The sequence below is a fragment of the Bufo gargarizans genome, chromosome 6, assembly GCF_014858855.1.
Source record: "Bufo gargarizans isolate SCDJY-AF-19 chromosome 6, ASM1485885v1, whole genome shotgun sequence".
Lineage (NCBI taxonomy): Eukaryota > Metazoa > Chordata > Amphibia > Anura > Bufonidae > Bufo > Bufo gargarizans.
This window is the reverse complement of record NC_058085.1, coordinates 37260865-37287468: the sequence shown is the minus strand read 5'-3', so window position 1 is coordinate 37287468 and position 26604 is coordinate 37260865. Positions and strand designations below refer to the sequence as shown.

The window sequence follows — 26604 nt, the reverse complement described above, 5'->3', positions numbered from 1 at the left end:
TATACTGTAACATTTGCATGAACACTGAAAGTACATGGTAAAATGGCTGCCTATACATAGGATTACATGTCTAGCTAACAATCACAACTAGCTGAACAGCGCTGCATAACATCATGTCCCTGAAACAAAGGTAGATCTCTCACCAGATATGCTTATACAAGGATGGTGGAGTTCAAGAAGGAGACATGCATAGGACAGCTCTGCTGATGTGTTCTGGAGACTGGAGACTTCTCTTTCCCAGGATGCTTTGCACTCCTACAATGCAGTAGTCTTTGCAACAGGAAAAACAAAGTGTAATACAAATTTCACTAATTTGGAATCATTTATTAACACTGCTGGGCAGAACACTGCTACTTGTCTCCACCTTGATGGTCTGAACTGTGGTATTGATTAAAACGTCCGTCTTAGAAGTAGTCAGCATGATGGTCTCCTTGGAAGTGGCTGTCAACACCTTGGTTTCCATGCTTGGCACACTTTGGGCCATGTCATCTGGACTAATTATGGTCACTGAGCTTTCCTTTTTGGGAAGCCAAAAGGCAGCATAAAGGGGTTCGGAAAAGGTGCCCTCAAACCTGTGGAGAAGAGTCATGGTGTCCTTGACCCCATAGAAGGCCACCGTGCCTCTCTGGTAATCTATATAGACTCCAATCCTTGAAAACTTCTCCTTCTTTAGTGGTGTCTCCACATCGCTGTGCCAGGCGGAAAATTCTTTACCGTTCCATTTGAGGGTCCAGGAGAAATCATTTCCAGTAATGTTGCTGTTACTCTCCGTCCCCTTCCGGTCAATGCTGTTGTAGGTCATGCCAATGTAGATGACCTCCCCTTTGAATTCAGCCTCGAAGTAGTGGCGACCCATGTAAAAACTTTCTTCACTTAGAACCTGACGCCAGTGCTCGAACCTTTCTGGGTGTTCCGGGTACGACTGTTGCCATGGAGATACATTGTTCACTTTACGGTTGTTCTGCAGTAACCTCAGGAAGCAGTGAGCGGTTACCGGGTCCAGGGTAACGTTTGTTTTGTCTACAATGGGGGGGGAAAACAGGAAATATAAGCATGGAGGTTTTTTTAGGATTCTTGTTGAGTGGAAACAGCTAGTTCTTGCTGAAGGATCTTTTACGACTTTATTATAAATATGGCTTATATTGATCTTCCAAATGGATATCTAATATGTTCACTCAGCATTTAAAGGTTAATGAACCAAACTTCAGGATCCTCCAGTGATAAACCATATTGGTTGAGGAAACCTAGCAGCAGGTTAATTTCCCTGCAGCGCCCCCAGAGGAGAAATATAGCATTACCCTATGTCCATTCAAATCAATGGGTTGCAGGACAAGGCAGGTCCTCCACTGCGAGAGGATCTCTGTAGCCGCTCTCCACTCTGGGCTAAGAGATGAAGGTTCTAAACAGAATCCCCTAATGAGTTGTATAAAAATGGGGTCTCTAAACTGGAGAAGCCCTTTAAATGGATTCTACAGGATGTTTTAAAAGTTGGCACTGAGCCAGTCAAAAAATTGAAAAAAAATCCTTTCCTTTATAATGTCCAGCCATCGTCCCCACTACTCCTGCAGTGATCACGTGCTGTTCATCGACCACTGCAGATAGTCACTGCTCTCAGTGGTCACATGACTTTCACACGCATGACTGCTGAAGCCAGTGATTAGCTGCAGTGGTAACATGAAGGTGCTGCAGGGATTGATGAGCTTTTTTGTTTTATTTTTAAAAATTATTGGAGATCCCCTTTAAAGGTGTAAATAAGACAATCACTACCCATGCAGATCAGGATACTATTATGTACTGATTGATCAGAACAAGAGATTAGTTAACAGCAGCTTGCTGACAGTTTATAATTTTTTCTACAAAAGGGGGTTGGTCCTCTCGAAGAGGTGGTCTTTTGGAGAGATTTTGATATATACATGTACCCATAGCTATTATTGAAAGTGCCTTGAAGTTGAGTACGCCTGTGTGAACAGGGCCTTCTGTCTGCCTGCAGCCACCACTAGAGGGAGCTATAGAGTTACCTAGACTCCCCCAGTGGTGGCTATGGGGAAATTTCAGCTCTGTACCACAAAAACAGAGCTATAAAGATATATTAAAAAATGAATCAGCATTGAAGAGAGGATCTAAAGGCAACATAGGGTTTAAAGGTGCAGTTCAAGGTCTGGGACCAAATCTTTCCTGCTGGAATAATTCAGCATTCATCGAAACCAATGAACATGGACAAGGAAGGTCTCATCAGGAGCCATATGGAGCATTACCGCCATATGGTTGTACAATGCAGATAACCCCTTCCAGTCCTGGCATCTGCATTCACTTGCATTGCTCCTGCTCTGTAATTGTTCAGAGACGGCTGCCTACTGGCATTGAGAATCTGCCGAGAGTTTATTCGTGAAATTGCTACACTGCTCCTTTATGAGGCTGTAAAACTAACAACAGAGCTGGGCGAGTACATTAAATATAAATTATCACCGCTGACTTTGTGTACTGATCACGATAACAGGAGAGCGTGACCTACACAGAGCGGGGAGGATAAAGTCACACCCTAATGGAGACAGTAGACATTTCCAGATTCAGTCATTGCTTTCAGAGCAGGGCTGTCTTTAACACAGGGCAAAAGGTGCAGCTGCCCCCGGCCCAGTTGCTCCTGAGGGGCCCAAGGCAACTGCCTCTTGAGCCCCGCTGGCCACTGAGGGACCTTTCATGGGTCCATACTTTATTAACTAAGTAGCAGGACATGTAGGGCATACATGGGGGATGTCCCTGCACTTACTATTATTTCTGGGCGCCACTCCGTTGCACCGCTGTGGCCCCCCGTTACATTCTCCCGCGCTGTATGCTAAGTAACAGCATCGGAACACCAGGGAGGAGACATCAGCTTCTCTCCCTGGGCGTTCCTTCTCACCCAGGGAACGCCCAGGGAGAAAAGCTGATGTCTCCTCCCTGGTGTTCCGATGCTGTTACTTAGCATACAGCGCGGGAGAATGTAACGGGGGGCCACAGCAGTTCAGGGCTCTCACAAGCGGTGCAAAACGGATCAGTTTTGCCCTAATGCATTCCGCCCTGGCACACAATGTAAGTCAATGGGGACGGATCCGTTTTCTCTGACACAATCTGGCACAATAGAAAAACGGATCCGTCTCCCATTGACTTTCAATAGAGTTCATGACGGATCCGTCTTGGCCATGTTACAGATATTACAAACGCATCCATTCATGACGTATGGATGCAGTTGTATTATTGTAACAGATCCGTTTTTGCAGATCCACGACGGATCCGCACAAAATGCGAGTGTGAAAGTAGCCTTAGTTAATAAAGTATGGACCCATGAATGCGGCAGCGGCACTTGTGTTCTCCCTCTTGCTCAGGGTCCAATCAATATTAAAGAAGGCCGTGATTCAAAAGTAGGGGTCCAATTTCCAAAAGTAAAATTTTAATGCCCCCCAACCTCTACTGGATCATTGCTAGGCCATTTCCTGGTATGACATAAAATGGGTGTGCCCAGGGTACCTCAGGGGTGTGAACTTTTTTTTCCATTAAATTTGCAACATTGTAAAACATTCTTTGGATCCAAAACCTGAAGCTCTATTGGCCGTAAGGAGGACACAACACAGCAATGGTTCACTTACATTTCAGAAAGTCTTCTCTAGTGGAGGGGTCGGGAGCTGTTAACTTGTGATTCTTTGACATAATTGCGGATACCATGGTCTTCATCCCTACATCCTCTGCAAAAAATAAAAAATATGAAAATATAAATTTTCTTATCTTAAAGGAACTCTTTAAACAATGTCTTTCTAGGTATCGTTCCCACACAGGTTCCACACAGAGGAACAAGTTACTGCTTTTATGGTATGTACCTCACTAGTGCTTTCAGTAATATTCTGCCACCCAGTGGCCATTTGTGTTATGGCTATGTGATATTTTGTTATGTCCACAGGACCTTGTGGTCACATCTTCCAGTTTTGTAGGTCCTCTAGCCCAAAAGTATACTGCCGTTTGTTGCAGTGTGATTGCTCCTCTCTGGAGGAGGAGATGGGTGTACGCTAAGTAGCTAGCAATGCCCTATGCTGAAATGCCAGACTGTGACTAAAACTAGGGGCACACTGTCTGTAACTGACTGAAATGGAAGTTAACATCTGTTTGCACAGAGCTCCCCCTAGTGGTTGCTACATGAAAATGTAGTATTTTAACATTTAACCCCCTTAAGGACCAGGCTCATTTTCACCTTAAGGACCAGGCCATTTTTTGCAAATCTGACCAGTGTCACTTTAAGTGCTGATAACTTTAAAACGCTTTTACTTATACAGGCCATTCTGAGATTGTTTTTTCGTCACATATTGTACTTCATGACACTGGTAAAATAAAGTCAAAAAAATTAATTTTTTTGCATAATAAAATACCTAATTTACCAAAAATTTTGAAAAATTAGCAAATTTCAAAGTTTCAGTTTCTCTACTTCTGTAATACATAGTAATACCCCCAAAAATTGTGATGACTTTACATTCCCCATATGTCTACTTCATGTTTGAATTATTTTGGGAATGATATTTTATTTTTTGGGGATGTTACAAGGCTTAGAAGTTTAGAAGCAAATCTTGAAATTTTTCAGAAATTTACAAAAACCCAATTTTTAGGGACCACTACAGCTCTGAAGTCACTTTGCAAGGCTTACATAATAGAAACCGCCCAAAAATGACCCCATTCTATAAACTACACCCCTCAAGGTATTCAAAACTGATTTTACAAACTCTGTTAACCCTTTAGGTGTTGCACAAGAGTTATTGGCAAATGGGGATGAAATTTGAGAATTTCATTTTTTTGCCTAATTTTCAATTTTAACCCATTTTTTCCACTAACAAAGCAAGGGTTAACAGCCAAAAAAGACTGTATCTTTATTGCCCTGACTCTGCCGTTTACAGAAACACCCCATATGTGGCCGTAAACTACTGTACGGCCACACAGCGGGGCGTAGAGTGAAAGGTGCGCCGGATGGTTTTTGGAAGCCAGATTTTGCTGGACAGTTTTTTTGACACCATGTCCCATTTGAAGCCCCCTGATGCACCCCTAGAGTAGAAACTCCATAAAAGTGACCCCATCTAAGAAACTACACCCCTCAAGGTATTCAAAACTGATTTTACAAACTTCGTTAACCCTTTAGGTGTTGCACAAGAGTTATTGGCAAATGGGGATGAAATTTGAGAATTTCATTTTTTTGCCAAATTTTCAATTTTAACCCATTTTTTCCACTAACAAAGCAAGGGTTAACAGCCAAACAAGACTGTATCTTTATTGCCCTGACTCTGCCGTTTACAGAAACACCCCATATGTGGCCGTAAACTACTGTACGGCCACACAGCGGGGCGTAGAGTGAAAGGTACGCTGTATGGTTTTTGGAAGCCAGATTTTGCTGGACAGTTTTTTTGACACCATGTCCCATTTGAAGCCCCCTGATGCACCCCTAGAGTAGAAACTCCATAAAAGTGACCCCATCTAAGAAACTACACCCCTCAAGGTATTCAAAACTGATTTTACAAACTTTGTTAACCCTTTAGGTGTTGCACGAGATTTAATGGAAAATAGAGATACAATTTCAAAATTTCACTTTTTTGGCAGATTTTCCATTTTAATATTTTTTTTCCAGTTACAAAGCAAGGGTTAACAGCCAAACAAAACTCATTATTTATGGCCCTGATTCTGTAGTTTACAGAAACACCTCATATGTGGCTGTAGAACGCTGTACGGGCACACGGCAGGGCGCAGAAGGAAAGGAATGCCATACGGTTTTTGGAAGGCAGATTTTGCTGGACTGGTTTTTCGACACCATGTCCCATTTGAAGCCCCCTGATGCACCCCTAGAGTAGAAACTCCATAAAAGTTACCCCATCTAAGAAACTACACCCCTCAAGGTATTCAAACTGATTTTACAAACTTTGTTAACCCTTTAGGTGTTGCACAAGATTTAATGGAAAATAGAGATACAATTTCAAAATTTAACTTTTTTGGCAGATTTTCCATTTTAATATTTTTTTTCCAGTTACAAAGCAAGGGTTAACAGCCAAACAAAACTCATTATTTATGGCCCTGATTCTGTAGTTTACAGAAACACCTCATATGTGGTTGTAGACCGCTGTACGGGCACACGGCAGGGCGCAGAAGGAAAGGAATGCCATACGGTTTTTGGAAGGCAGATTTTGCTGGACTGGTTTTTCGACACCATGTCCCATTTGAAGCCCCCTGATGCACCCCTAGAGTAGAAACTCCATAAAAGTTACCCCATCTAAGAAACTACACCCCTCAAGGTATTCAAACTGATTTTACAAACTTTGTTAACCCTTTAGGTGTTGCACAAGATTTAATGGAAAATAGAGATACAATTTCAAAATTTAACTTTTTTGGCAGATTTTCCATTTTAATATTTTTTTTCCAGTTACAAAGCAAGGGTTAACAGCCAAACAAAACTCATTATTTATGGCCCTGATTCTGTAGTTTACAGAAACACCTCATATGTGGTTGTAGACCGCTGTACGGGCACACGGCAGGGCGCAGAAGGAAAGGAATGCCATACGGTTTTTGGAAGGCAGATTTTGCTGGACTGGTTTTTTTGACACCATGTCCTATTTGAAGCCCCCCTGATGCACCCCTAGAGTAGAAACTCCAAAAAAGTGACCCCATTTTAGAAAGTACGGAATAGGGTGGCAGTATTGTTGGTACTAGTTCAGGGTAGATATGATTTTTGGTTGCTCTATATTACACTTTTTGTGCGGCAAGGTAACAAGAAATAGCTTTTTTGGCACGTTTTTTTTTTTGTTATTTACAACATTCATCTGACAGGTTAGATCACGTGGTAATTTTATAGAGCAGGTTGTCACGGACGTAGCGATACCTAATATGTATACAATTTTTTTTATTTATGTAAGTTTTATACAATAACTTCATTTTTAAAACCAAAAAATTGTTTAGTGTCTCCATAGTCTGAGAGCCATAGTTTTTTCAGTTTTTGGGCGATTATCTTGAGTAGGGTCTAATTTTTTGCGGGATGAGATGACAGTTTGATTGGCACTATTTTGGGGTGCATATGACTTTTTGATCGCTTGCTATTACACTTTTTGTGACGTAAGATGGCAAAAAATTGCTTTTTTTGCACAATTTATTATTTTTATTTTTTATGGTGGTCACCTGAGGGGTTAGGTCATATGATATTTATATAGAGCCGGTCGATACGGACGCGGCAATACCTAATATGTCTACTTTATTTTTATTTATGTAGGTTTTACACAATGATTTTATTTTTGAAACAAAAAAAATGATGTTTTAGTGTTTCCATAGTCTAAGAGCCATAGTTTTTTCAGTTTTTGGGTGATTATCTTGAGTAGGGTCAAATTTTTTGCGGGATGAGATGACGGTTTGATTGGTACTATTTTGGCGTACATGCGACTTTTTTGATCACTTTTATTACCTTTTTTGGGAAGTAAGGTGGGCAAAATTTCAATTTTCTCATAGTTTTTATTTTTTTATTTTTATGGCGTTCACTGTGCGGGGAAAGTAACATGACCGTTTTATAGATCAGGTCGTTACGGACGCGGCGATACCTAATATGTGTAGTTTATTTTATTTTTTTAATTTTTATTCAGTGATAAATGTTTTTTTTTTTTATCTTAACTTTTTTCACTTATTTTTTTTTTTTTTGACCCAGACCCACTTGGTTCTTGAAGATCCAGTGGGTCTGATGTCTGTAAAATACAGTACAGAACCTATATAGGTATCTGTAACTGTATTTTACTTACACTGAACAGATCTATGCTTTCAGCATAGATCTGTTCAGCACCATGGACAGCAGGACGCCTGAGCAGGCGTCCTGTTGTCATGGGAACCTTCCCCGTCTGCTCAGTTATGGTCAGAACTGCGCAGACGGGGAAGGGTAAGGACGGGGCTCTGGGGGGGCTGTCTGGGGGCTCTCTCCCTCTCCCATCGGGGGGCTGCAAAGGCACAGCAGCCCCCCGATCGGAGAGGGAGGGAGCTCCCTTTTACTGTTAACCTTTTCCATACAGCGGTCCGTACGGACCGCTGTATGGAAAGGGTTAAACGGCTGACATCGCATCAACGATGTCAGCCGTTTATACCAGGGTGCCAGCAATGTGCTGGCACCCTGGTATACCCACTGTACACCAACGATTATGCAATGGGAGGCGGGCGGGGGATCGCGATCCCGCCTGCCGCACCGCCCGCCTCCCGCAACGCCCCCACTGCCTGCGACACCCCCCCTGCACCACCCGCCGCCATCAAATCATACAGGGGTGCAGGGGGGGGTGCGCAATATTGATTTTAGGCACTCAGAAGTTTCTGATCCCCGCGGTCAGGGACCGCGGGGATCAGAAACTGCAAAAAGCGCAGCAAACCGCAGGTCTGAATTGACCTGCGGTTTGCTGCGATCGCCGACACGGGGGGGTCACATGACCCCCCCTGGCGTGTTAAAATGATTCCGGCTGGATGATTTAAGGCGGGATCCAGTTCAAATTAACCCCTGCGGCGCCGGAATGCCGATTTTAAAGTCAGGACGTACCGGTACGTCCTTGGTCCTTAAGGACTCGGGAAATAGGGCGTACCGGTACGTCCTATGTCCTTAAGGGGTTAAAAGAGTACTTAGGAGACAGGGCCCTCCCGACCCATAGCAGTCACCATCTCAGTGGTGTGAACTATGTCCTGCTATAATCACTCTCACACAGACTCTTCACAGAGAAACAAGTTTTAACTTTTATTGCATGTTTCCAGTCCTATGCTACCACCTAGTGGCCATTTGTGTTATTGCTATTGGATAACATTTAGTTTTTTGCACAGGACCTTTTGGTCACATGTTCTAGTTTTACAGGTCCTCAAGTTCAAAAGTAGACTGCTGTCTATTGCATTGCTCATGGCATGCTAAAGGTTAGCAGACAAGGGCGATCACGTGTATCATTATTCAAGTGGACCTGTGGCAAGAGTTTATAAAAGGGACTGCTCTTGGGGGTAAGTTATGGGCACTTGTCTGTAATAGAGGTCACTGACCAGAATACATTTTTATAGATGGACCCCAGCATTTTAGCAAGTAATAAGGTGGCTCTGGTGGAATACCTCTGCAGGGATACTCTGTTACACTGCAAGCTTCTTCAGTAAAATGTATCAATTTCTGAAAGAGAATTTTGTCTTTACTATCTGTCTCTTGTGAGTCCTCCTGAGCAACAATACAGGACGCAGTTAGTGAGAACTAACCATGTCCATAGAAATAAAGGAAAAATTATCTACAGTACCACTGATGACCACCAGGTGGCTGAATACCTGGCTGCAATTATTATTGTACACAATAAGGGCTCATGCACACGACTGTATATATTTAGTGGTCTGCAAAAAAACATGGATGACATCCGTGTGTCCTCCGTATTGCATCCGTTATCTTTGCGGATCCATTGTAACAATGCTTATCCTTGTCTGCAAAACGGACAAGAATAGGACATGTTCTATCTAACGGCCAGGCAGACATACGGAATCGAAAAGCGCAGTCATTTTTATTCGGACCCATTGAAGTGAATGGTTCCACATACGGGATGCAAAGAAAATAAAAAAACGGAACGGACACGGAAAACAAATACGTGAAAGAAATTCTAACATATGCCATCTATGGTGTAGATCTGAACTGTAATTCATGCCCATAAATTACAGGCCGCAGGAGGACACGCTCCTCCTGGTACACCCCACCCACTTTTGTCACTGCTTTTGAATTTCTAATTAATAATCCAGTATTTCATTAATTTTAGTTAATTCCAATATTTTTTCATAATTTTAAACCTACATATAACGCTGAGCAATTGTGTCTGTGTGGATTTTCTGTTATTTTGTCATTTACTCCATGAAACTATATATATATATATATATATATATATATATATATATATATATATATAGATACATTTATATAAATAAGTTCTGCTGGTTGCCCTTGGAAACAGTCAATGGTTTAGCTCCACCCTTCTAGAATCTAACATTTTAAACCAAGCTCTGGGAGTGAACAGTGAAGAAAACATGACTAATTATTAACGTAATTTCCTGACATCATCACAATGCTTACTGCCGGAACTTTTCTCCTATTCTCTTCTGAAGAGGGAGGCGCCCCTTTAAGAGTGACTTGTCAGCAGAATCAAATAGACATACTGTTTGGTGGGGTTGATATTGCTGATTAAAATGATACCTGTCTTGTGAAAATCGGTTGTGGCGTTCCTGAGAAAAAAGGCTTTTTAGTCTACATGCAAATGAGGGGTGTGGCCAGCTAAGTGACTCGGCACGCCCCTCGATACACTAAAGCTTTCAATTGCATAAAGAATCAAAATCTTTTTTTCTCAGGAATGGCGCAACCAATTTTCACAAGACAGGTATCATTTTAATCAGCAAGATCAACCATAGCAGGCATTATGTCTGATTGAACAGGGTTGATGCTGCTGAAAGGTGCCCTTTAAGAGGGTTTGCCTGTTCTTGTTGGTGAGTGTCTCTACCTGATTGTCCTCATGTTGGTTTTCAAGGTCGTAAAATGAATTTATCTAAACTCCACTTTAAATATTTACTCACCTAAACTATTTGCCCGCAGGTAGTGGTCAGAGTTTAGACTAAAGCTACAAGGACGTTTATATACTTTGGATCTAACCACCTTCTCCTAGCACACAAGCCTTATGACCATTGCTTGCTACCACCCCCTTGTGGCTCACACTCTCCAAAATTGAAGGCAAGTCAAAGTGTGCGGGGAAAGTTTAGGGACGCTATTGCATTGAGAGATTCCAAGGGGCAGCAAGCAGAATTGTAACTGCACTTTTAGATGTGAGTGGAGTACAAGATAAGAGAATTCTATATGACATCCAATCATAATGGTCGCTTGTCTCCAGCTCTCCATCCATAACTGCCACTTACCTTCCTTAGCAAACTCCTGAAGATTATCCATGTATGAGGTCTGCAGGACATGAATAACTTTGGTGGTTGAATCTTTTAGCACCTTCCTGATCCCAGACAACTTGTCTATAAATCCGATATAAACGCTGGGGAGGGTGTCGTCTCCTGCGGCCTTCTTAAATTCACAATATTCCTGCGGAAATGAATGGGTGGCATTTCTAGAAAGGTTGTAAGAATTTCATGATTAAAGGAAATATGGGTAAGACAGATGAAAACTGAAGGTATAGGACAATGCCATCTAGGATATTGGAGCAGTGGGCTCACCGTGTATCTGGAGCTCCATATCGGTAAAGCTGTTGTAGCATTTTGTCCCTCTATAGCCAGTCAAAATATTTGGGGAAATAGCTATAACTTAAAAAATTGCAGGACCACCAATGACCACCAGGTGGCAATGAAATTCCTTTACAAGATAATTGGTAGGCTTATAAAGGTTAGGAATAAAAGACATTTCCCTCGAAAATAAAATAAAAATCTCCACTAATTCCCTCCCTTCCCTCTGTATTTAATTTAGGGCTTAGAGACCAAGCAGTTTTATTTTAATTTTTTGATCTTCACATTCCAAGAGCCATAACTTTTTTTATTGGGTTCACATCACATTTTTGCCATCCATTTAATGCATACCAAAAACGTATACATGAACAGAGGGAACTCCCTTCCTCTAAACCACTTAGATGCCACAGTCACTATTGACTGCTGCATCTAAGGGTTAAACCACCCAGATCCAGCACTTCTGACTTTCCAGACCATAAGGGAAGGCTCCTGACTCTCATGTGAGAGTCAAGATCCCGCTCTCCACTGCACAGGAGACCTTTGCAGCGATTATTCCTGCCCACTGTAGAAAGCCGGAGGTCTAGGAATACAGCCCATTAATGACCGCCAGAGAAAACTATATCGGCGGTCATTAAGGGGTAATGATGAATTCTGCATCTATCTTCTTCTGTCTTTAGTTGTCTGAATTTCTAGGAAGTTGGGTGAAATCTGATAGGGGATGTGTCCTAGCATTGCTTTTATGTTCATACCTGGAGGAAGCAGAACTCGTTTGTGTGTTTGGCAATCCCCTCCACTTTAGCTTTAATCTTCCTAATTTCATTGCACTGCTGTTCGAGGTGGGTCTTAATACCGATGGACTGGTTGATAGCCGCTCGCTCACGTTGTTCCAGGAACTCCAGCACTTTGGAATGAGCATTCTTGACGGCATCTTGAAGTTCTTGAAACTGAAGATCTGTGGTTCGTTTGGCTTCCGCTACAGAGTTCTGAGATAACATAGAAAGAGAGAAAAGCTCCACCAAAATTCACCAACATCTTCTGAAAACTCTAAGAGGAAGGGTCTCCATGAATGTAGAATTACAGTAACTAATATCAGATGTAAGGACCAGGGGCGTTGCTAGGTTAAAACATTTGGGGCCTGGGCCTCTGATGTTTTGTCCCAGGCCCCGAATGTCCTGCCTGCCTGCTAGATACAACTGTATTACCATCCTCAGGACGGCAATACAATTGAATCTAATGCCCTGCAAGAGCTGAAGGACCTGTGATTACATCACAGGTCATGTGATCAGTGCTAAATGCAGTAGCTGAAAAGGACCTGCGATGATGTCACCGTCATGTGACCAGTGCAGGAGAGGACGGCTCAGCAGTGAAGAGAAGTCCTGTGAAGAAGCTGTGGTGAGGTCTGCTACATGAGGATAGGTAAGTGAAGGGGTAGATTACTCAGTGTGAGAGGCAGAGCAATGTTGGGAGTTGTAGTTATTTAACTGGGATTGTATGTTAGGGATGAATGGAGGGAGGTTATTTACATGGGAAAGTGGGGTGTAGTGATGTTTACATGGGACTGAAAGTTGAGGGGGTGATGTTATTTACATGGGAATGCATGTTGGAGTTGGCTGGGGCAGGGTGATGTTATTTACATGGGACTATATGTTGAAGGCTGCTGTGGGAGGGAGTGAAATTATTTACATGGGACTGGATGTTGAGGGGTAATGTTATTTACATGGGACTGCATGTTGGAGGTGGCTGGGGAGGGGGTGATGTTATTTACGGGGGACTGTATATTGGAGGGGGCAGGAGAGATGGTGTGATGTTATTTACATGGCACTGTATTTTGGAGGGGCTGAGGAATTATCATTTCTGAGGACAGTAAACGGAGGAATATAACTACAGGGGGCATTATAAATACTGGGGGTGCTTCAGGGTGAGCATTATAACAGTAGGGGGCATTATAAATACTGGGGGCATTTTAAATCCAGGGGACATTATAGGCATTCCTATTACTACTGGGGGTTGTATAGGAGGGACTTATAGATCCACATTATTTCTACTAAGAGTACTATGGGGGGCCTTATTACTACTGAAGGGTCTGTAGAGAGCTTTATTACCATTGGAGGAACAATAGGGGGCCTTATTTCTACTGGAGGCTCTTTAAGGGCATTATTAATACTAGAGGGCTCTTCTACTAATGGTGGCACTCTTGGGAGCATTATCACGGTTGGGGGCACTGTAGGGGGCAGTATTACTAATGAGGGCATTCTAGAAGGGAATTACTATTGGTGGGACTATGAGGATTACTATTACTATGGGGGCACTCGTTTATATTTTCTGGATAGTATTTGGGGGTACAGCAATGTGAGGAAGCTAAGATGTCCGTGTGTCACACTCTGCAAGGACGAGGCGGCTGAGAGAAGTTGTCCGGACCGAATGGAGAAGATGATGACAGAGAAGATCTACATCTGAGGAGACATCACCTGGGAGGCACTGGATGTGACAGGTATGTGCTGCTGTATAGCAAGTACAGTAAAATGTCTTCAATGCTAGTGTTTGCGGGGGGATGTCAGGTTTGGGGGGGTTGGTCAACTTAGAGAATTGGGCCATATTCATGGGGCTTGGGGCCCCGGATCATTTGAGACCCTAGCAACGCCCCTGGTAAGGACACTTCTTAGATGAATGAATGACTGCCAAACCTGAAGATTTCAGTGGGATCAGCCAACTATTTAATGTTTATGGGGCCTGCTTGGTCAATGTTTGAGGAGGAGTCTGGAGAGATAGCTGCCTGCTGAACCTCTAAAATGTATTACCAGCTTGAACAATCAGCTGGCCGCACCTATTAATGTCATTAGTATAATGCCAAACCCAGCAATTGTAACAGGGCTATCCAACCTTCTAATGTGTATAGGGTTGCCCTGACTTCCCTCAATGTTGGTGACAGCAAAGGTCAGGCTGTTAGATTTTGACATGCCCCTTAATTGTTCTCTCAGGGGTGGCAGCAGCTTATTTATCTTTCCTGATTCAGAACAGATGCATACTTGGCCGAGCCAAGTTTTATGTACATAGGGGGCTGGAAAAAATAGCCTTTGGCCAAGTTAGTCATCAGAAGTGTATGACACGCTTTATAATGAACCCATGATAAGGGAGTCAACATCAGCTGCATTGGGTAACATCAATGTAAAATTACCTCCCACACCTCTATTTTGGCATTGCCAATAAGAACTATCCACAGCCTCATTTTTAATGTCTGAACAAGCTCCCCCAATGTTATCATATAGACCAGACCGATGAGGGCTACAGTGGGACTGAAGAATTCCCTGACATGACCTCACGACAGACCCCAATATAGCAATGATGAGTTCACCTGCATGAGCCTTTAAGAAGAGTCTCCAAAATGGACAGACAACACCAGCTCCAAAACTACCAGACTTCTGACCCATGCCTCTTGGTAGAGTTGAGCACCATATTTGACTGTGAACATGCCAACTGTTATGGATCACCGACTATGGACCCATTATGACAACTAACCAGTTTGGCTTTGGTCTCAACCCTAAAGGTGCTATTCTGGCGTTCCCCACATATTCCCACTTTAACCCTGTACAAGGATCTAGACTTTGTTGATGGGAAGTAACAGGCAGCTATCTCCTAGAATAGTACCAGTGTAGTTGACAGCTAACCCACGCAGGTGGGAGACTCTGGCGCAAGCAACAGAAGTTCTGAATACAGAAATATCACCAAAAAAGCAAGAAAACTGCTAATACAGTCTGAACAACTACTAAGACTTGAATGCATGTTTCTGAGATTCAGACAGCACACTTGAAGCCCAGATGGTAAGAGACACAGAATAAACAGGCAGGCAGGGTGATAGTGAAGATATAGATGAGGCAGGCAGGGTGGACACTTGGCAGGAACACAGACGAGGCAGATGGACAGGGTTAACTTAAACAGGAACAGAACTGAAACTGAAAGTACTGGAACACAGACAGGAACACAGAATAACCATAGGAAAATTGCAATAGTACAAGACTATCAGAACACTTTGCTGGTTACCAGTGAACCTAAAGCTCAGGCCTCCTCTGTATGCAGGTGGGGAAGGAATTGGAAGCGTGTGCACTGGCCCTTTGAGAGGCCGGAGGCCATAAAGAGACAAAGGCTGGAACATGAGGCAGAAGCATGAAGGCAGCAGCAGAGGGACTTCGACAGCTGAACTAACACCAACCATGCACCATGGACCACCAATTTTCGTCTAGGAGATGGTCCATGTTCTGTCAAAGGTCTGGATCGGCAATTTGGAAACTCTGGTCATTGTGGTCTACTCGTTCAAACTTTAGTAGGTTGGAACCTGTCTCCTCTTGTTCTCTCACCTGTATAGATGTTGTGTTTGCCTCCAGCTTGACAATGGCATTCTCTGCACATTTCAGCTTGAAGTCGTATTCAGTGACCATCTCTTGAACTTCTGTCTGGAGGCATGAAAGAAGATACTGGTTAGGTAAGTGCACATCCCACAATGTAACGAGAAGAGTAAAGAAATACAAAAAAAAGGAAAAAAAAAACCTCTAGCTCTAAAAACAGACCCAGTGCCTTCTAATAGTGAAACGTGTCAGCCTAAGGTTTATACGTTCCACCATCAGGGGAGCACCACCAATGAGGCCAGGTGAGGCGATCTCATTAGGCAGCTCCAGGTAGGGGAAGAGGGAGGCAGTGGAAGGGCCATGGGCAATGAGAGCTTTCATTGTGACAAAGGGGTTAGGTTAAGAATTTGGTATGGGGGGGCGCCGTTTCAGTTTTTGCCTCAGGCAGCAGAAAGGCTAGGTGCACCCCTGTCCACCATGCTCATGTTTACACATTAACCTAGTAGTTTGCACGATGTTTACAGTGTTCCTTGTGCAAAATGAGACGTGAGAGCTCCCGGGACATACATGAAACATATCCATAGGCTCCCCGTTACCTGATGGAGGACAAGCGGGAGTCCTTGTGGTCTCTCTGGGCTGTATAAGTTTGAATTCCTTTTATCTACTGTTTGTACTAGAGCAGCATGCTGTACTATTCTATACAGAAGAATGCCATAAAATATGTATACTTTTTTTTCTAACACAGGGTTTATGCCATTCTTTGGCTACACATTGGCATTCTTTGGCGGCATACATGAAAAGATTGTCTTCTTCTGAAGCCTGGAAAGTACCTTAAAGGGTTAAATGGGAAAGTCACAAAAACAGCCTCAAGTTTTTTCCAATATCATAGGGAAGATCAAGGTCACCAAAAAGAACAAGCAGATCTAGGTCATACACGGGTGTTAACAGCAGCAACAAGTAATGCTACATTGTAGAAGAATTATTGTTTACAGGAGCATTTCTTAACCACTTAAAGGGAACCTGTCACCAGTTTTATGGTGTCCTAACTAAGGGCAACATAAATAAGTGACTGATTCTCTTAGAAAAATGCTGGGTCACTTTCTTTAATTGACCCAGTCAATCTGCCAACATCTTGTATTGAAAAGCTCCAGCTGATAATGATGAGTCATGAATATTCATGAGCTCCTGACTCTCTCCGCCCACCTGCTGCTGATTGACAGTTATTTTCCATATGAATCAGCAGCAGGTGGGCAGGGGAGTGGCTATAGCTCTGAATTAAATAAACGCTGGACTCAATGACCTCACGCTGGACTCAAATCAGCTCATTAGCATGTGGCATGCGGCATCTTTGTGTGTATATTATGAGGTAACCATCTGTCACACCAGTAAGTGAATACATCTAAGGTACTTTTTAGTAGTTAATGACTGTATAAAATTAGTTAGATTATAATCAAATATCCACATGACAGGTTCACTTTATGGACCACAGGTTTATACCCCCTAGTGACCAGGCCCTATTTTACAAATCGGCACTTCACAACTTTAACGGTTTATTGCGGTCATGCAACCTGTGTCACGGTGGTGAGTGGGGAAAACCCCCCACCGTGCAATAGACTGCTGCTGCAACGCCAGATAGCAGGGAACAGGGAGCTGGTCACCTCCTCACGCAACCCTACGCGCTCTCCCTGGACTCCTAGCGTATGAGCCGCCTCATAAGGTAAGGGGGCTCATACTCTCCAACCTAGGACCCTGCTATCCCTGCTACACCCTAGGCCTGATGACAGGGCAGAGAATGCCTGTGCATCCTCGACACGGATGACTGGCGTCTCCAGAGGCCCAGTAGCTGACAGGATGCAAGGCAATGGGGGAAGCCGTACGGCAGGTAAGACACAAAGCACAATAACAATGTTATCTACTCTTACCTGCCGCAGCCAAGATGGAAAGAGGCTCCGGGCTTGGAAACCCACGGTCTTGCCTTCGCTTAACCCCTCCGGGTAAGCACGCCCCTTTCGGAGCCATCACACACCATAATCAAACCTCTCAGACAAAACCCACACCACAACTACATACACCAGGTGGGGAGAGGAATGACAAACACACCGGAGGGGACAATAGACACAGCAAGGGAAACAGAATAATAAATAAGGATGGCTCACACAGACAGGATTACAAACAGCCCAGGAGCAGAGCTCCACACCAAGCTGAGCCAAATCCAAACTGAACCCTCAGAATCCAACACACCAACATATAAGGAGGCCTGAGGTCACACCCACACAGAGACACACCCAATGTTCACAACACACAGAAGGGGATTAACCCTTCCAACACCAATGGAAGGGAGGACAGCAACTAAAAGGGGAAGTGCATACAACTCAAACCCTGTGGACACCAAACAGGGAATGTGCACACATATAAAACACGTTGCCAAGGGCAACCGCACGCATGACTGTTGTCCGCGACAACCGCACCTGAGGCAACCACTAAGTGCCCCCAGCTGCGGTTGACGAACTCCAAAACGCGGGCAACCGCATGCGGCTCCCAAGGAGTCACGACCAAGACCGAGGGTCGTGACAACCTGGCACCCAAATTTATTTTACCTCCTTTTCTTCTCACAAATACAGCTTTCTTTTGGTGGTATTTGATTGCTGCTGAGATTTTTTGTTTTTCTGATATTAATTAAAATAGACCGCAATTTTCAAAAAAAAAGTGTATTTTTAACTTTTTCTGGTAAAATTGTTCAAATATAATTACATTTCTATACAAGTTTGTGTCAGGATTTATTGTACTACATGTCTTTGATTTTAAAAAATCCAATAAGTGTATATTTATTGGTTTGCGCAAAAGTTATAGCGTTTACAAACTATGGTACAAAAATGTGAATTTCCGCATTTTGAAGCAGCTCTGACTTTCTGAGCACCTGTCATGTTTATTGAGGTGCTAGAATGCCAGGATAGTATAAATACCCCCTAAATGACACTTTCTGAGGAAAAGAAATTATAATAAAGTTTCCATTTCTGCTAACTTCTGGCAAAAAAATAATAAAATCTCCCACGGACTCACTATGCCCCTCAGTGAATACCTTGGGGTGTCTACTTTCCAAAATGGGGTAATTTGTGGGGTGTGTTTACTGTTCTGGCATTTTGGGCGGGGCTAAATTGTGAGCAACCCTGTAAAGCCTAAAGGTACTCGTTGGACTTTCGACCCCTTTACGCACCTAGGCTGCAAAAAAGTGTCACACATGTGGTATCGCCGTACTCAGAAGAAGTAGGGCAATGTGTTTTGGGGTGTCTTTTTACATATACCCATGCTGGGTGAGAGAAATATCTCTGTAAATTGACAACTTTGTATAAGATATTGAGATATTTCTCACACACAGTATGGGTATATGTAAAAATACACACCAAAACACATTGCCCTACTTCTTCTGAGTACGGCGATACCACATGTGTGACACTTTTTTGCAGCCTAGGTGTGCAAAGGGGCCCAAATTCCAATGAGTACTTTTAGGATTTCACAGGGCATTTTAACGCATTTGGATTCCAAACTACTTCTCACGCTTTAGGGCCCCTAAAATGCCAGGGCAGTATAACTACCCCACAAGTGACCCCATTTTGGAAAGAAGACACCCCAAAGTATTCCGTGAGGGGCATGGCGAGTTCATAGAAGATTTTTTTGGGCACAATTTAGCGGAAAATTATATATATATATATATATATATATATATATATTTATTTATTTATTTTTTTATTTTGTTTCTTACAAAGTCTCATATTCCACTAACTTGTGACAAAAAATAAAATTTTACATGAACTCACCATACCCCTCACGGAATACCTTGGGGTGTCTTCTTTCCAAAATGGGGTCACTTGTGGGTATTTATACTGCCCTGGAATTTTAGATGCCCTAAAGCGTGAGAAGTAGTTTGGAATCCAAATGCGTAAAAATGCCCTGTGAAATCCTAAAGGTAGTCATTGGAATTTGGGCCCCTTGGCGCACCTAGGCTGTATCGCTGTACTCAGGAGAAGTAGGGAAATGTGTTTTGGGGTGTACATATACCCATGCTGGGTGAGAGAAATATCTCTGTAAATTGACAACTTTGTATAAACAAATGGAAAAAGTTGTCATCTACAGAGATATTTCTCTCACCCAGCATGGGTATATATAAAAATACACCCCCAAAACACATTGCTCTACTTCTCCTGAGTACGGCGATACCACATGTGTGACACTTTTTTGCAGCCTAGGTGGGCAAAGGGGCCCAAATTCCAATGAGTACCTTTTAGGAGGGCATTTTTTGTTTTTTGTTCTTAGTTTTTCCTCACAAAGTCTCACTTTCCGCTAACTTGTGACAAAAAGTTAAATCTTTAATGGACTCAATATGCCCCTCAGCGAATACCTTGGGGTGTCTTCTTTCCAAAATGGGGTCAGTTGTGGGGTGTTTGTACTGCCCTGGCATTTGAGGGTCTTTGCAATCATTACATGTATGGCCAGCATTAGGAGTTTCTGCTATTCTCCTTATATTGAGCATACAGGTAATGAGATTTTTTTTTTTCGTTCAGCCTCTGGGCTGAAAGAAAAAATGAACGGCACAGATTTCTTCATTCGCATCGATCAATGTGGATGAAAAAATCTCTGCCAAAAAATGTGCAAAAAAAAAAAAGAGGGGAAAGGACATAGGAGTGCTTGCGAAGTAAAGCTGTGATTGCTAATAAAGATCCAAAAAGCTCCAAAGTGATCTTTATAGCGCCGCAGCTATTTTACGGTGTTTTTGCAGTGATCAGAAAAAAAAAATTCTGTCACTGCGGTGGGGCGGACTGAACGCAAGTGTGCGCACAAGATCAGGCCTGATCGGGTGAACACTGCATTTTTTGTAGAGCCTAAGGTGACCCTAATGTACTGATATAGATCTGATTGCGATCAGTCTTGATCACTTACAGATACTATATAGTACTAGTGCTGATTAGCGACAGCGATGACGCTAAACAACGACTAATCAGTGACTGCGGTGCGGTGGGCTGGGCGCTAACTACCTAACAAGTAGCTAAGTAACTGGCGGTGATAAGGGACCCCTAGGCCCCTTTCACACGGGCGAGTATTCCGCGCGGATGCGATGCGTGAGGTGAACGCATTGCACTCGCACTGAATCCCGACCCATTCATTTCTATGGGGCTGTTCACACGAGCGGTGATTTTCACGCATCACTTATGCGTTGCGTGAAAATCGCAGCATGCTCTATTTTGTGCGTTTTTCACGTAACGCAGGCCCCATAGAAATGAATGGGGTTGTGTGAAAATCGCAAGCATCCACAAGCAAGTGCGGATGCGGTGCGATTTTCACGCACGGTTGCTAGGAGACGATCGGGATGGGGACCCGATCATTATTATTTTCCCTTATAACATGTTTATAAGGGAAAACAATAGCATTCTGAATACAGAATGCATAGTACAATAGGGCTGAACCCAAGCTTCTTCTGTGAAGAAGTTCGGGTTTGGGTACCAAACATGCGCGATTTTTCTCACGCAAGTGCAAAACGCATTACAATGTTTTGCACTCGTGCCGAAAAATCGCGCGTGTTCCCACAACGCACCCGCACATTTTCCCGCAACGCCCGTTTGAAAGAGGCCTTAGGCCCCATTCACACATCTGCAATTCTGTTCCGCATTTTGCGGAACGGAATTGCGGACCCATTCATTTCTATGGGGACAGACTTTGTCCCACTCGGATCCGGAATTGCGGATCTGCACTTCCGGGTCCGCACTTCCGCTCCGCAAAAATATAGTACATGTCCTATTCTTGTCCGCAATTGCAATATATAGTTCTGGCAATGTGTGGATCCGCGAAATGCGGAAAGCACATTGCCGGTGTCCATGTTTTGCGGATCCATGGATCCGCAAAACACATACAGATGTCTGAATGGAGCCTTACAGGGGGGTGATCAATGACAGGGGGGTGATCATGGAGTCTATATGGGGTGATCAGGGGTTAATAAGTGACAGGGGGGTGTAGTGTAGTGATTGGTGCTACTTACTGAGCTACCTGTGTCCTCTGGTGGTCGATCCAAGCAAAAGGGACCACCAGAGGACCAGATAGCAGGTATATCAGACGCTATTAACAAAACAGCGTCTAATATACCTTTCTGATGCAATTTTTTAAACATCTACAGCCTGCCAGCGAATGATCAGCGCTGGCAGGCTGTAGTCTAACATCTCAGCTCCGCGCCGCTGTGAACGTGCGCGCGTTCACGCGGAATCTTGGGTCTCACGAGATGACGCCAGTAGGCGTCACTGAGACCTGAGAGCGCCGCCGTCCTGACGCGTGTGTGATTAGGACAGGTTTTGTGTGTACTAATAGGACGGCCGCCATTTTATTCCCCCTGGTAATTGCTCCACAGACTAAACAAGCCATTATAACTAATTAAAGGTATTTGGGAATCTCTTTATAATAAGGTAATATTTATGTATTTTCATTATCTTAATTCCCAGAGACCCCTTTAAGAAGAAGGGTAAGGTGTAGCTTAGCGCAGTTCATCCAGCAGGAGATCAGTAGTAGCTCTGCAATATGGAGACTACTAATATTACTGAAGAAACAACCTGGCATAACGCTCTTTAGTACATCGCAGCCATATCAGTCTTCTGGATATTCTTCTCTGTCCACAGTAGTGTTCAAGGGGTGTGAGGTAATCCGCACCTGCCTACCACCGCCCGAATTTATACATTGTGGCAGTAAACTGTTACTGCTGCAGATCGCTGTGGTCGTGCTGTCACTAGACATCTGTGGTCACAGTAAAGATCACAAAAAAAATTAATTAAAAAATACATTTATTTTAAAAAAAGTAAATAAAAAAGTAAAAGCTATAGTTATTAGTTTTAGTAAAAGTATGGCAAGCTACGTACACACACAATTTTCCCTTTTTTCTTTCATTACAAACATAGATGCATGACGGCATAGGTAGGTTTAGCGTAGGAACTGCCTGAACCGAGACGCTGGGTAGGTGGGCACAGATGTATTTTGATGAAAATGTATTTAACAAGTGTCTCAGATTTTATTACTAGAGTCCATATGTTATGTTGCATCTATTACTATATTCTTGTACATAGGAGCAGTATCATAGTAGTTATATTCTTGTACATAGGAGCAGTATTATAGTAGTTATATTCTTGTACATAGGAGGTAGTATTATAGTATTTATATTCTTGTACATAGGAGCAGTATTATAATAGTTATATTCTTGTACATAGGAGCAGTATTATAGTAGTTATATTCTTGTACATAGGAGCAGTATTAGAGTAGTTATATTCTTGTACATAGGAGCAGTATTATAGTAGTTATATTCTTGTACATAGGAGGCAGTATTATAGTAGTTATATTCTTGTACATAGGAGCAGTATTATAGTAGTTATATTCTTGTACATAGGAGCAGTATTATAGTAGTTATATTCTTGTACATAGGAGCAGTATTATAGTAGTTATATCCTTGTACATAGGAGCAGTATTATAGTAGTTCTATTCTTGTACATAGGAGCAGTATTATAGTAGTTATATTCTTGTACATAGGAGCAGTATTATAGTAGTTATATTCTTGTACATAGGAGCAGTATTATAGTAGTTATATTCTTGTACATAGGAGCAGTATTGTAGTAGTTATATTCTTGTACATAGGAGGCAGTATTATAGTAGTTATATTCTTGTACATAGGAGCAGTATTATAGTAGTTATATTCTTGTATATAGGAGCAGTATTATAGTAGTTATATTCTTGTACATAGGAGCAGTATTATAGTAGTTATATTCTTGCACATAGGAGCAGTATTATAGTAGTTATATTCTTGTACATAGGAGCAGTATTATAGTAGTTATATTCTTTGACAATTCTCTTTTTATTGAAAAGCATAATAAAAATGCATACCACAACGGTTTACAATGATGTAGGCAATAGTATACAGCTTTGACATTCCAGGCGTAAATCACAGTATCCTGACAGTACAGAGAAAGGTATTTAAAGTACAAATCCAACTTCTAGTTGACACAAACAAATATATCTGTCATGACTCAAGTGCAGGTGGAATAGACACAATCTACTGACTAACTGTCCATCATAAGCTGCAACTACCTATCACAAATTTGCCTAGTACTTTGTAGTATGACAGGTGAGCAATCTGACACAAGAATCGAGGAGAAAAAAGGGGGGGGGGAAGAAAGGAGGGAAGACCGGGGAGTAAGGAGAAAAGGACAAACAGTGGATAAGAAGGGTGGGAAAAACGTGGGGAAGGGAACCAAAATTGGCCTTCTGTCCATGGCTTATGGCCACTAACAACCTATCCAATAACGAGAGTACGCACTAAATGCACCTATAGGTATAAGCAATAAAAGTACGATAGCTAAGCACAGACAATCCTATGAATCAGTGATAAATGTATAGTAGGTCAATCCGAAACAACACACTTTGCAGTGTCGCTAGTGGTCTCTTGTGTCACGTGTCTACTCGTTCGGTCACCCCTAAACATGAACCAAGGTGTCCAAAGCTTTATGTAAATATTGTGTTTCCTGTCCTCCCAACTCGCCAATTCTTCCATACGACAAATATGGTCCACTTTATTAAGCCACACCTCCACAGTAGGGGGTTCTGTGCGCAACCAGTGTTGTGGGATGACCAATCTTGCAGCCTGAAGTAGGTGAGTGGTCAAACACCTTTTTGAGGGTGAGAAAGTAGGAGTTGGAAGCCACAGGAGCACAAGGGTAGGGGGCACCTCCACGGTGACGTGTGTTATTTTCTGAATGGTGGACAAGACCCCCTCCCAAAATGGCCGAATCTTGGGGCAAAACCAGAAGATGTGAGATAAAGTGCCTGTGGTGTCTAGGCACCTCCAGCATTTATCATCCTGTCTCATTCCTCTAATGAACATTTGCTTCGGAGTATGATACCATTGGGTAAGGACTTTGTATGTATGTTCCTGAATCCAGGTGCATCTAGAAAAGCCATGAGAATGCGCATGTATGCGCATATCAGTCTCACTCAGCACTACCTCTAGTTCAGCAGCCCAATGCCTCAAATATTGTGGCATTCCAGGGGAGCGGGGACTAACCAAGGTCAAATAGCACAGGGAAATGAGCTTGCGAGGGATGGTCTCAAACGTCAAGAGTTTCTCGAACCAAGTCTGGGTAGGATTGTGTCTGTTACTTCCTATCAGTGGCTTGGAAACTGAATTAAGCTCAATCAGATCTAGGAAATTGCAGGAGCTTATAAGTAGAGTTGAGCGAACACCTGGATGTTCGGGTTCGAGAAGTTCGGCCGAACATCCCGGAAATGTTCGGGTTCGGGATCCGAACCCGATCCGAACTTCGTCCCGAACCCGAACCCCATTGAAGTCAATGGGGACCCGAACTTTTCGGCACTAAAAAGGCTGTAAAACAGCCCAGGAAAGAGCTAGAGGGCTGCAAAAGGCAGCAACATGTAGGTAAATCCCCTGCAAACAAATGTGGATAGGGAAATGAATTAAAATAAAAATTAAATAAATAAAAATTAACCAAAATCAATTGGAGAGAGGTTCCATAGCAGAGAATCTGGCTTCCCGTCACCCACCACTGGAACAGTCCATTCTCAGATATTTAGGCCCCGGCACCCAGGCAGAGGAGAGAGGTCCCGTAACAGAGAATCTGTCTTCATGTCAGCAGAGAATTAGTCTGCATGTCATAGCAGAGAATGAGGCTTCACGTCAGCCACCACTGCAACAGTCCATTGGCATATATTTAGGCCCAGCACACACACAGGCAGAGGAGAGAGGTCCCGTAACAGAGAATCTGGCTTCATGTCAGCAGAGAATCAGTCTGCATGTCATAGCAGAGAATCAGGCTTCACGTCAGCCACCACTGCAACAGTCCATTGTCATAAATTTAGGCCCAGCACCCAGGCAGAGGAGAGAGGTCCCGTAACAGAGAATCTGGCTTCATGTCAGCAGAGAATCAGTCTTCATATCATAGCAGAGAATCAGGCTTCACGTCACCCACCACTGTAAGAGTCAATTTTCATAAATTTAGGCCCAGAACCCAGGCAGAGGAGAAAGGTCCCGTAACAGACAATCTGGCTTCATGTCAGCAGAGAATCAGTCTTCATATCATAGCAGAGAATCAGGCTTCACGTCACCCACCACTGTAAGAGTCAATTTTCATAAATTTAGGCCCAGAACCCAGGCAGAGGAGAAAGGTCCCGTAACAGACAATCTGGCTTCATGTCAGCAGAGAATCAGTCTTCATATCATAGCAGAGAATCAGGCTTCACGTCACCCACCACTGTAAGAGTCAATTTTCATAAATTTAGGCCCAGAACCCAGGCAGAGGAGAAAGGTCCCGTAACAGACAATCTGGCTTCATGTCAGCAGAGAATCAGTCTTCATATCATAGCAGAGAATCAGGCTTCACGTCACCCACCACTGTAAGAGTCAATTTTCATAAATTTAGGCCCAGAACCCAGGCAGAGGAGAAAGGTCCCGTAACAGACAATCTGGCTTCATGTCAGCAGAGAATCAGTCTTCATATCATAGCAGAGAATCAGGCTTCACGTCACCCACCACTGTAAGAGTCAATTTTCATAAATTTAGGCCCAGAACCCAGGCAGAGGAGAAAGGTCCCGTAACAGACAATCTGGCTTCATGTCAGCAGAGAATCAGTCTTCATATCATAGCAGAGAATCAGGCTTCACGTCACCCACCACTGTAAGAGTCAATTTTCATAAATTTAGGCCCAGAACCCAGGCAGAGGAGAAAGGTCCCGTAACAGACAATCTGGCTTCATGTCAGCAGAGAATCAGTCTTCATATCATAGCAGAGAATCAGGCTTCACGTCACCCACCACTGTAAGAGTCAATTTTCATAAATTTAGGCCCAGAACCCAGGCAGAGGAGAAAGGTCCCGTAACAGACAATCTGGCTTCATGTCAGCAGAGAATCAGTCTTCATATCATAGCAGAGAATCAGGCTTCACGTCACCCACCACTGTAAGAGTCAATTTTCATAAATTTAGGCCCAGAACCCAGGCAGA

At 43.1% G+C, this 26604-nt stretch overlaps 1 protein-coding gene across 2 annotated transcripts in view; it reads right to left on the bottom strand.

Annotated features, from left to right (window-relative positions):
• Positions 1-223: 223 nt before the first annotated feature.
• Positions 224-26604, bottom strand: part of LOC122941154 (tripartite motif-containing protein 16-like protein) — a 44178-nt gene continuing 17797 nt past the window's right edge. Inside the window, exons 1-6 of one of the 2 annotated variants that reach the window (XM_044298186.1) lie at positions 17495-17551; positions 15585-15680; positions 11982-12215; positions 10924-11095; positions 3624-3719; positions 224-1020 (exon numbers count right to left, since the gene is read on the bottom strand). In XM_044298186.1, the coding sequence (XP_044154121.1) occupies positions 320-1020; positions 3624-3719; positions 10924-11095; positions 11982-12215; positions 15585-15665 (1284 nt within the window). In that variant the 5' untranslated portion in view covers positions 15666-15680; positions 17495-17551 and the 3' untranslated portion in view covers positions 224-319. Of the gene's footprint in view, positions 1021-3623; positions 3720-10923; positions 11096-11981; positions 12216-15584; positions 15681-17494; positions 17552-26604 lie in introns of those variants that run through there. The other variant, XM_044298185.1, reaches the window with a different exon arrangement.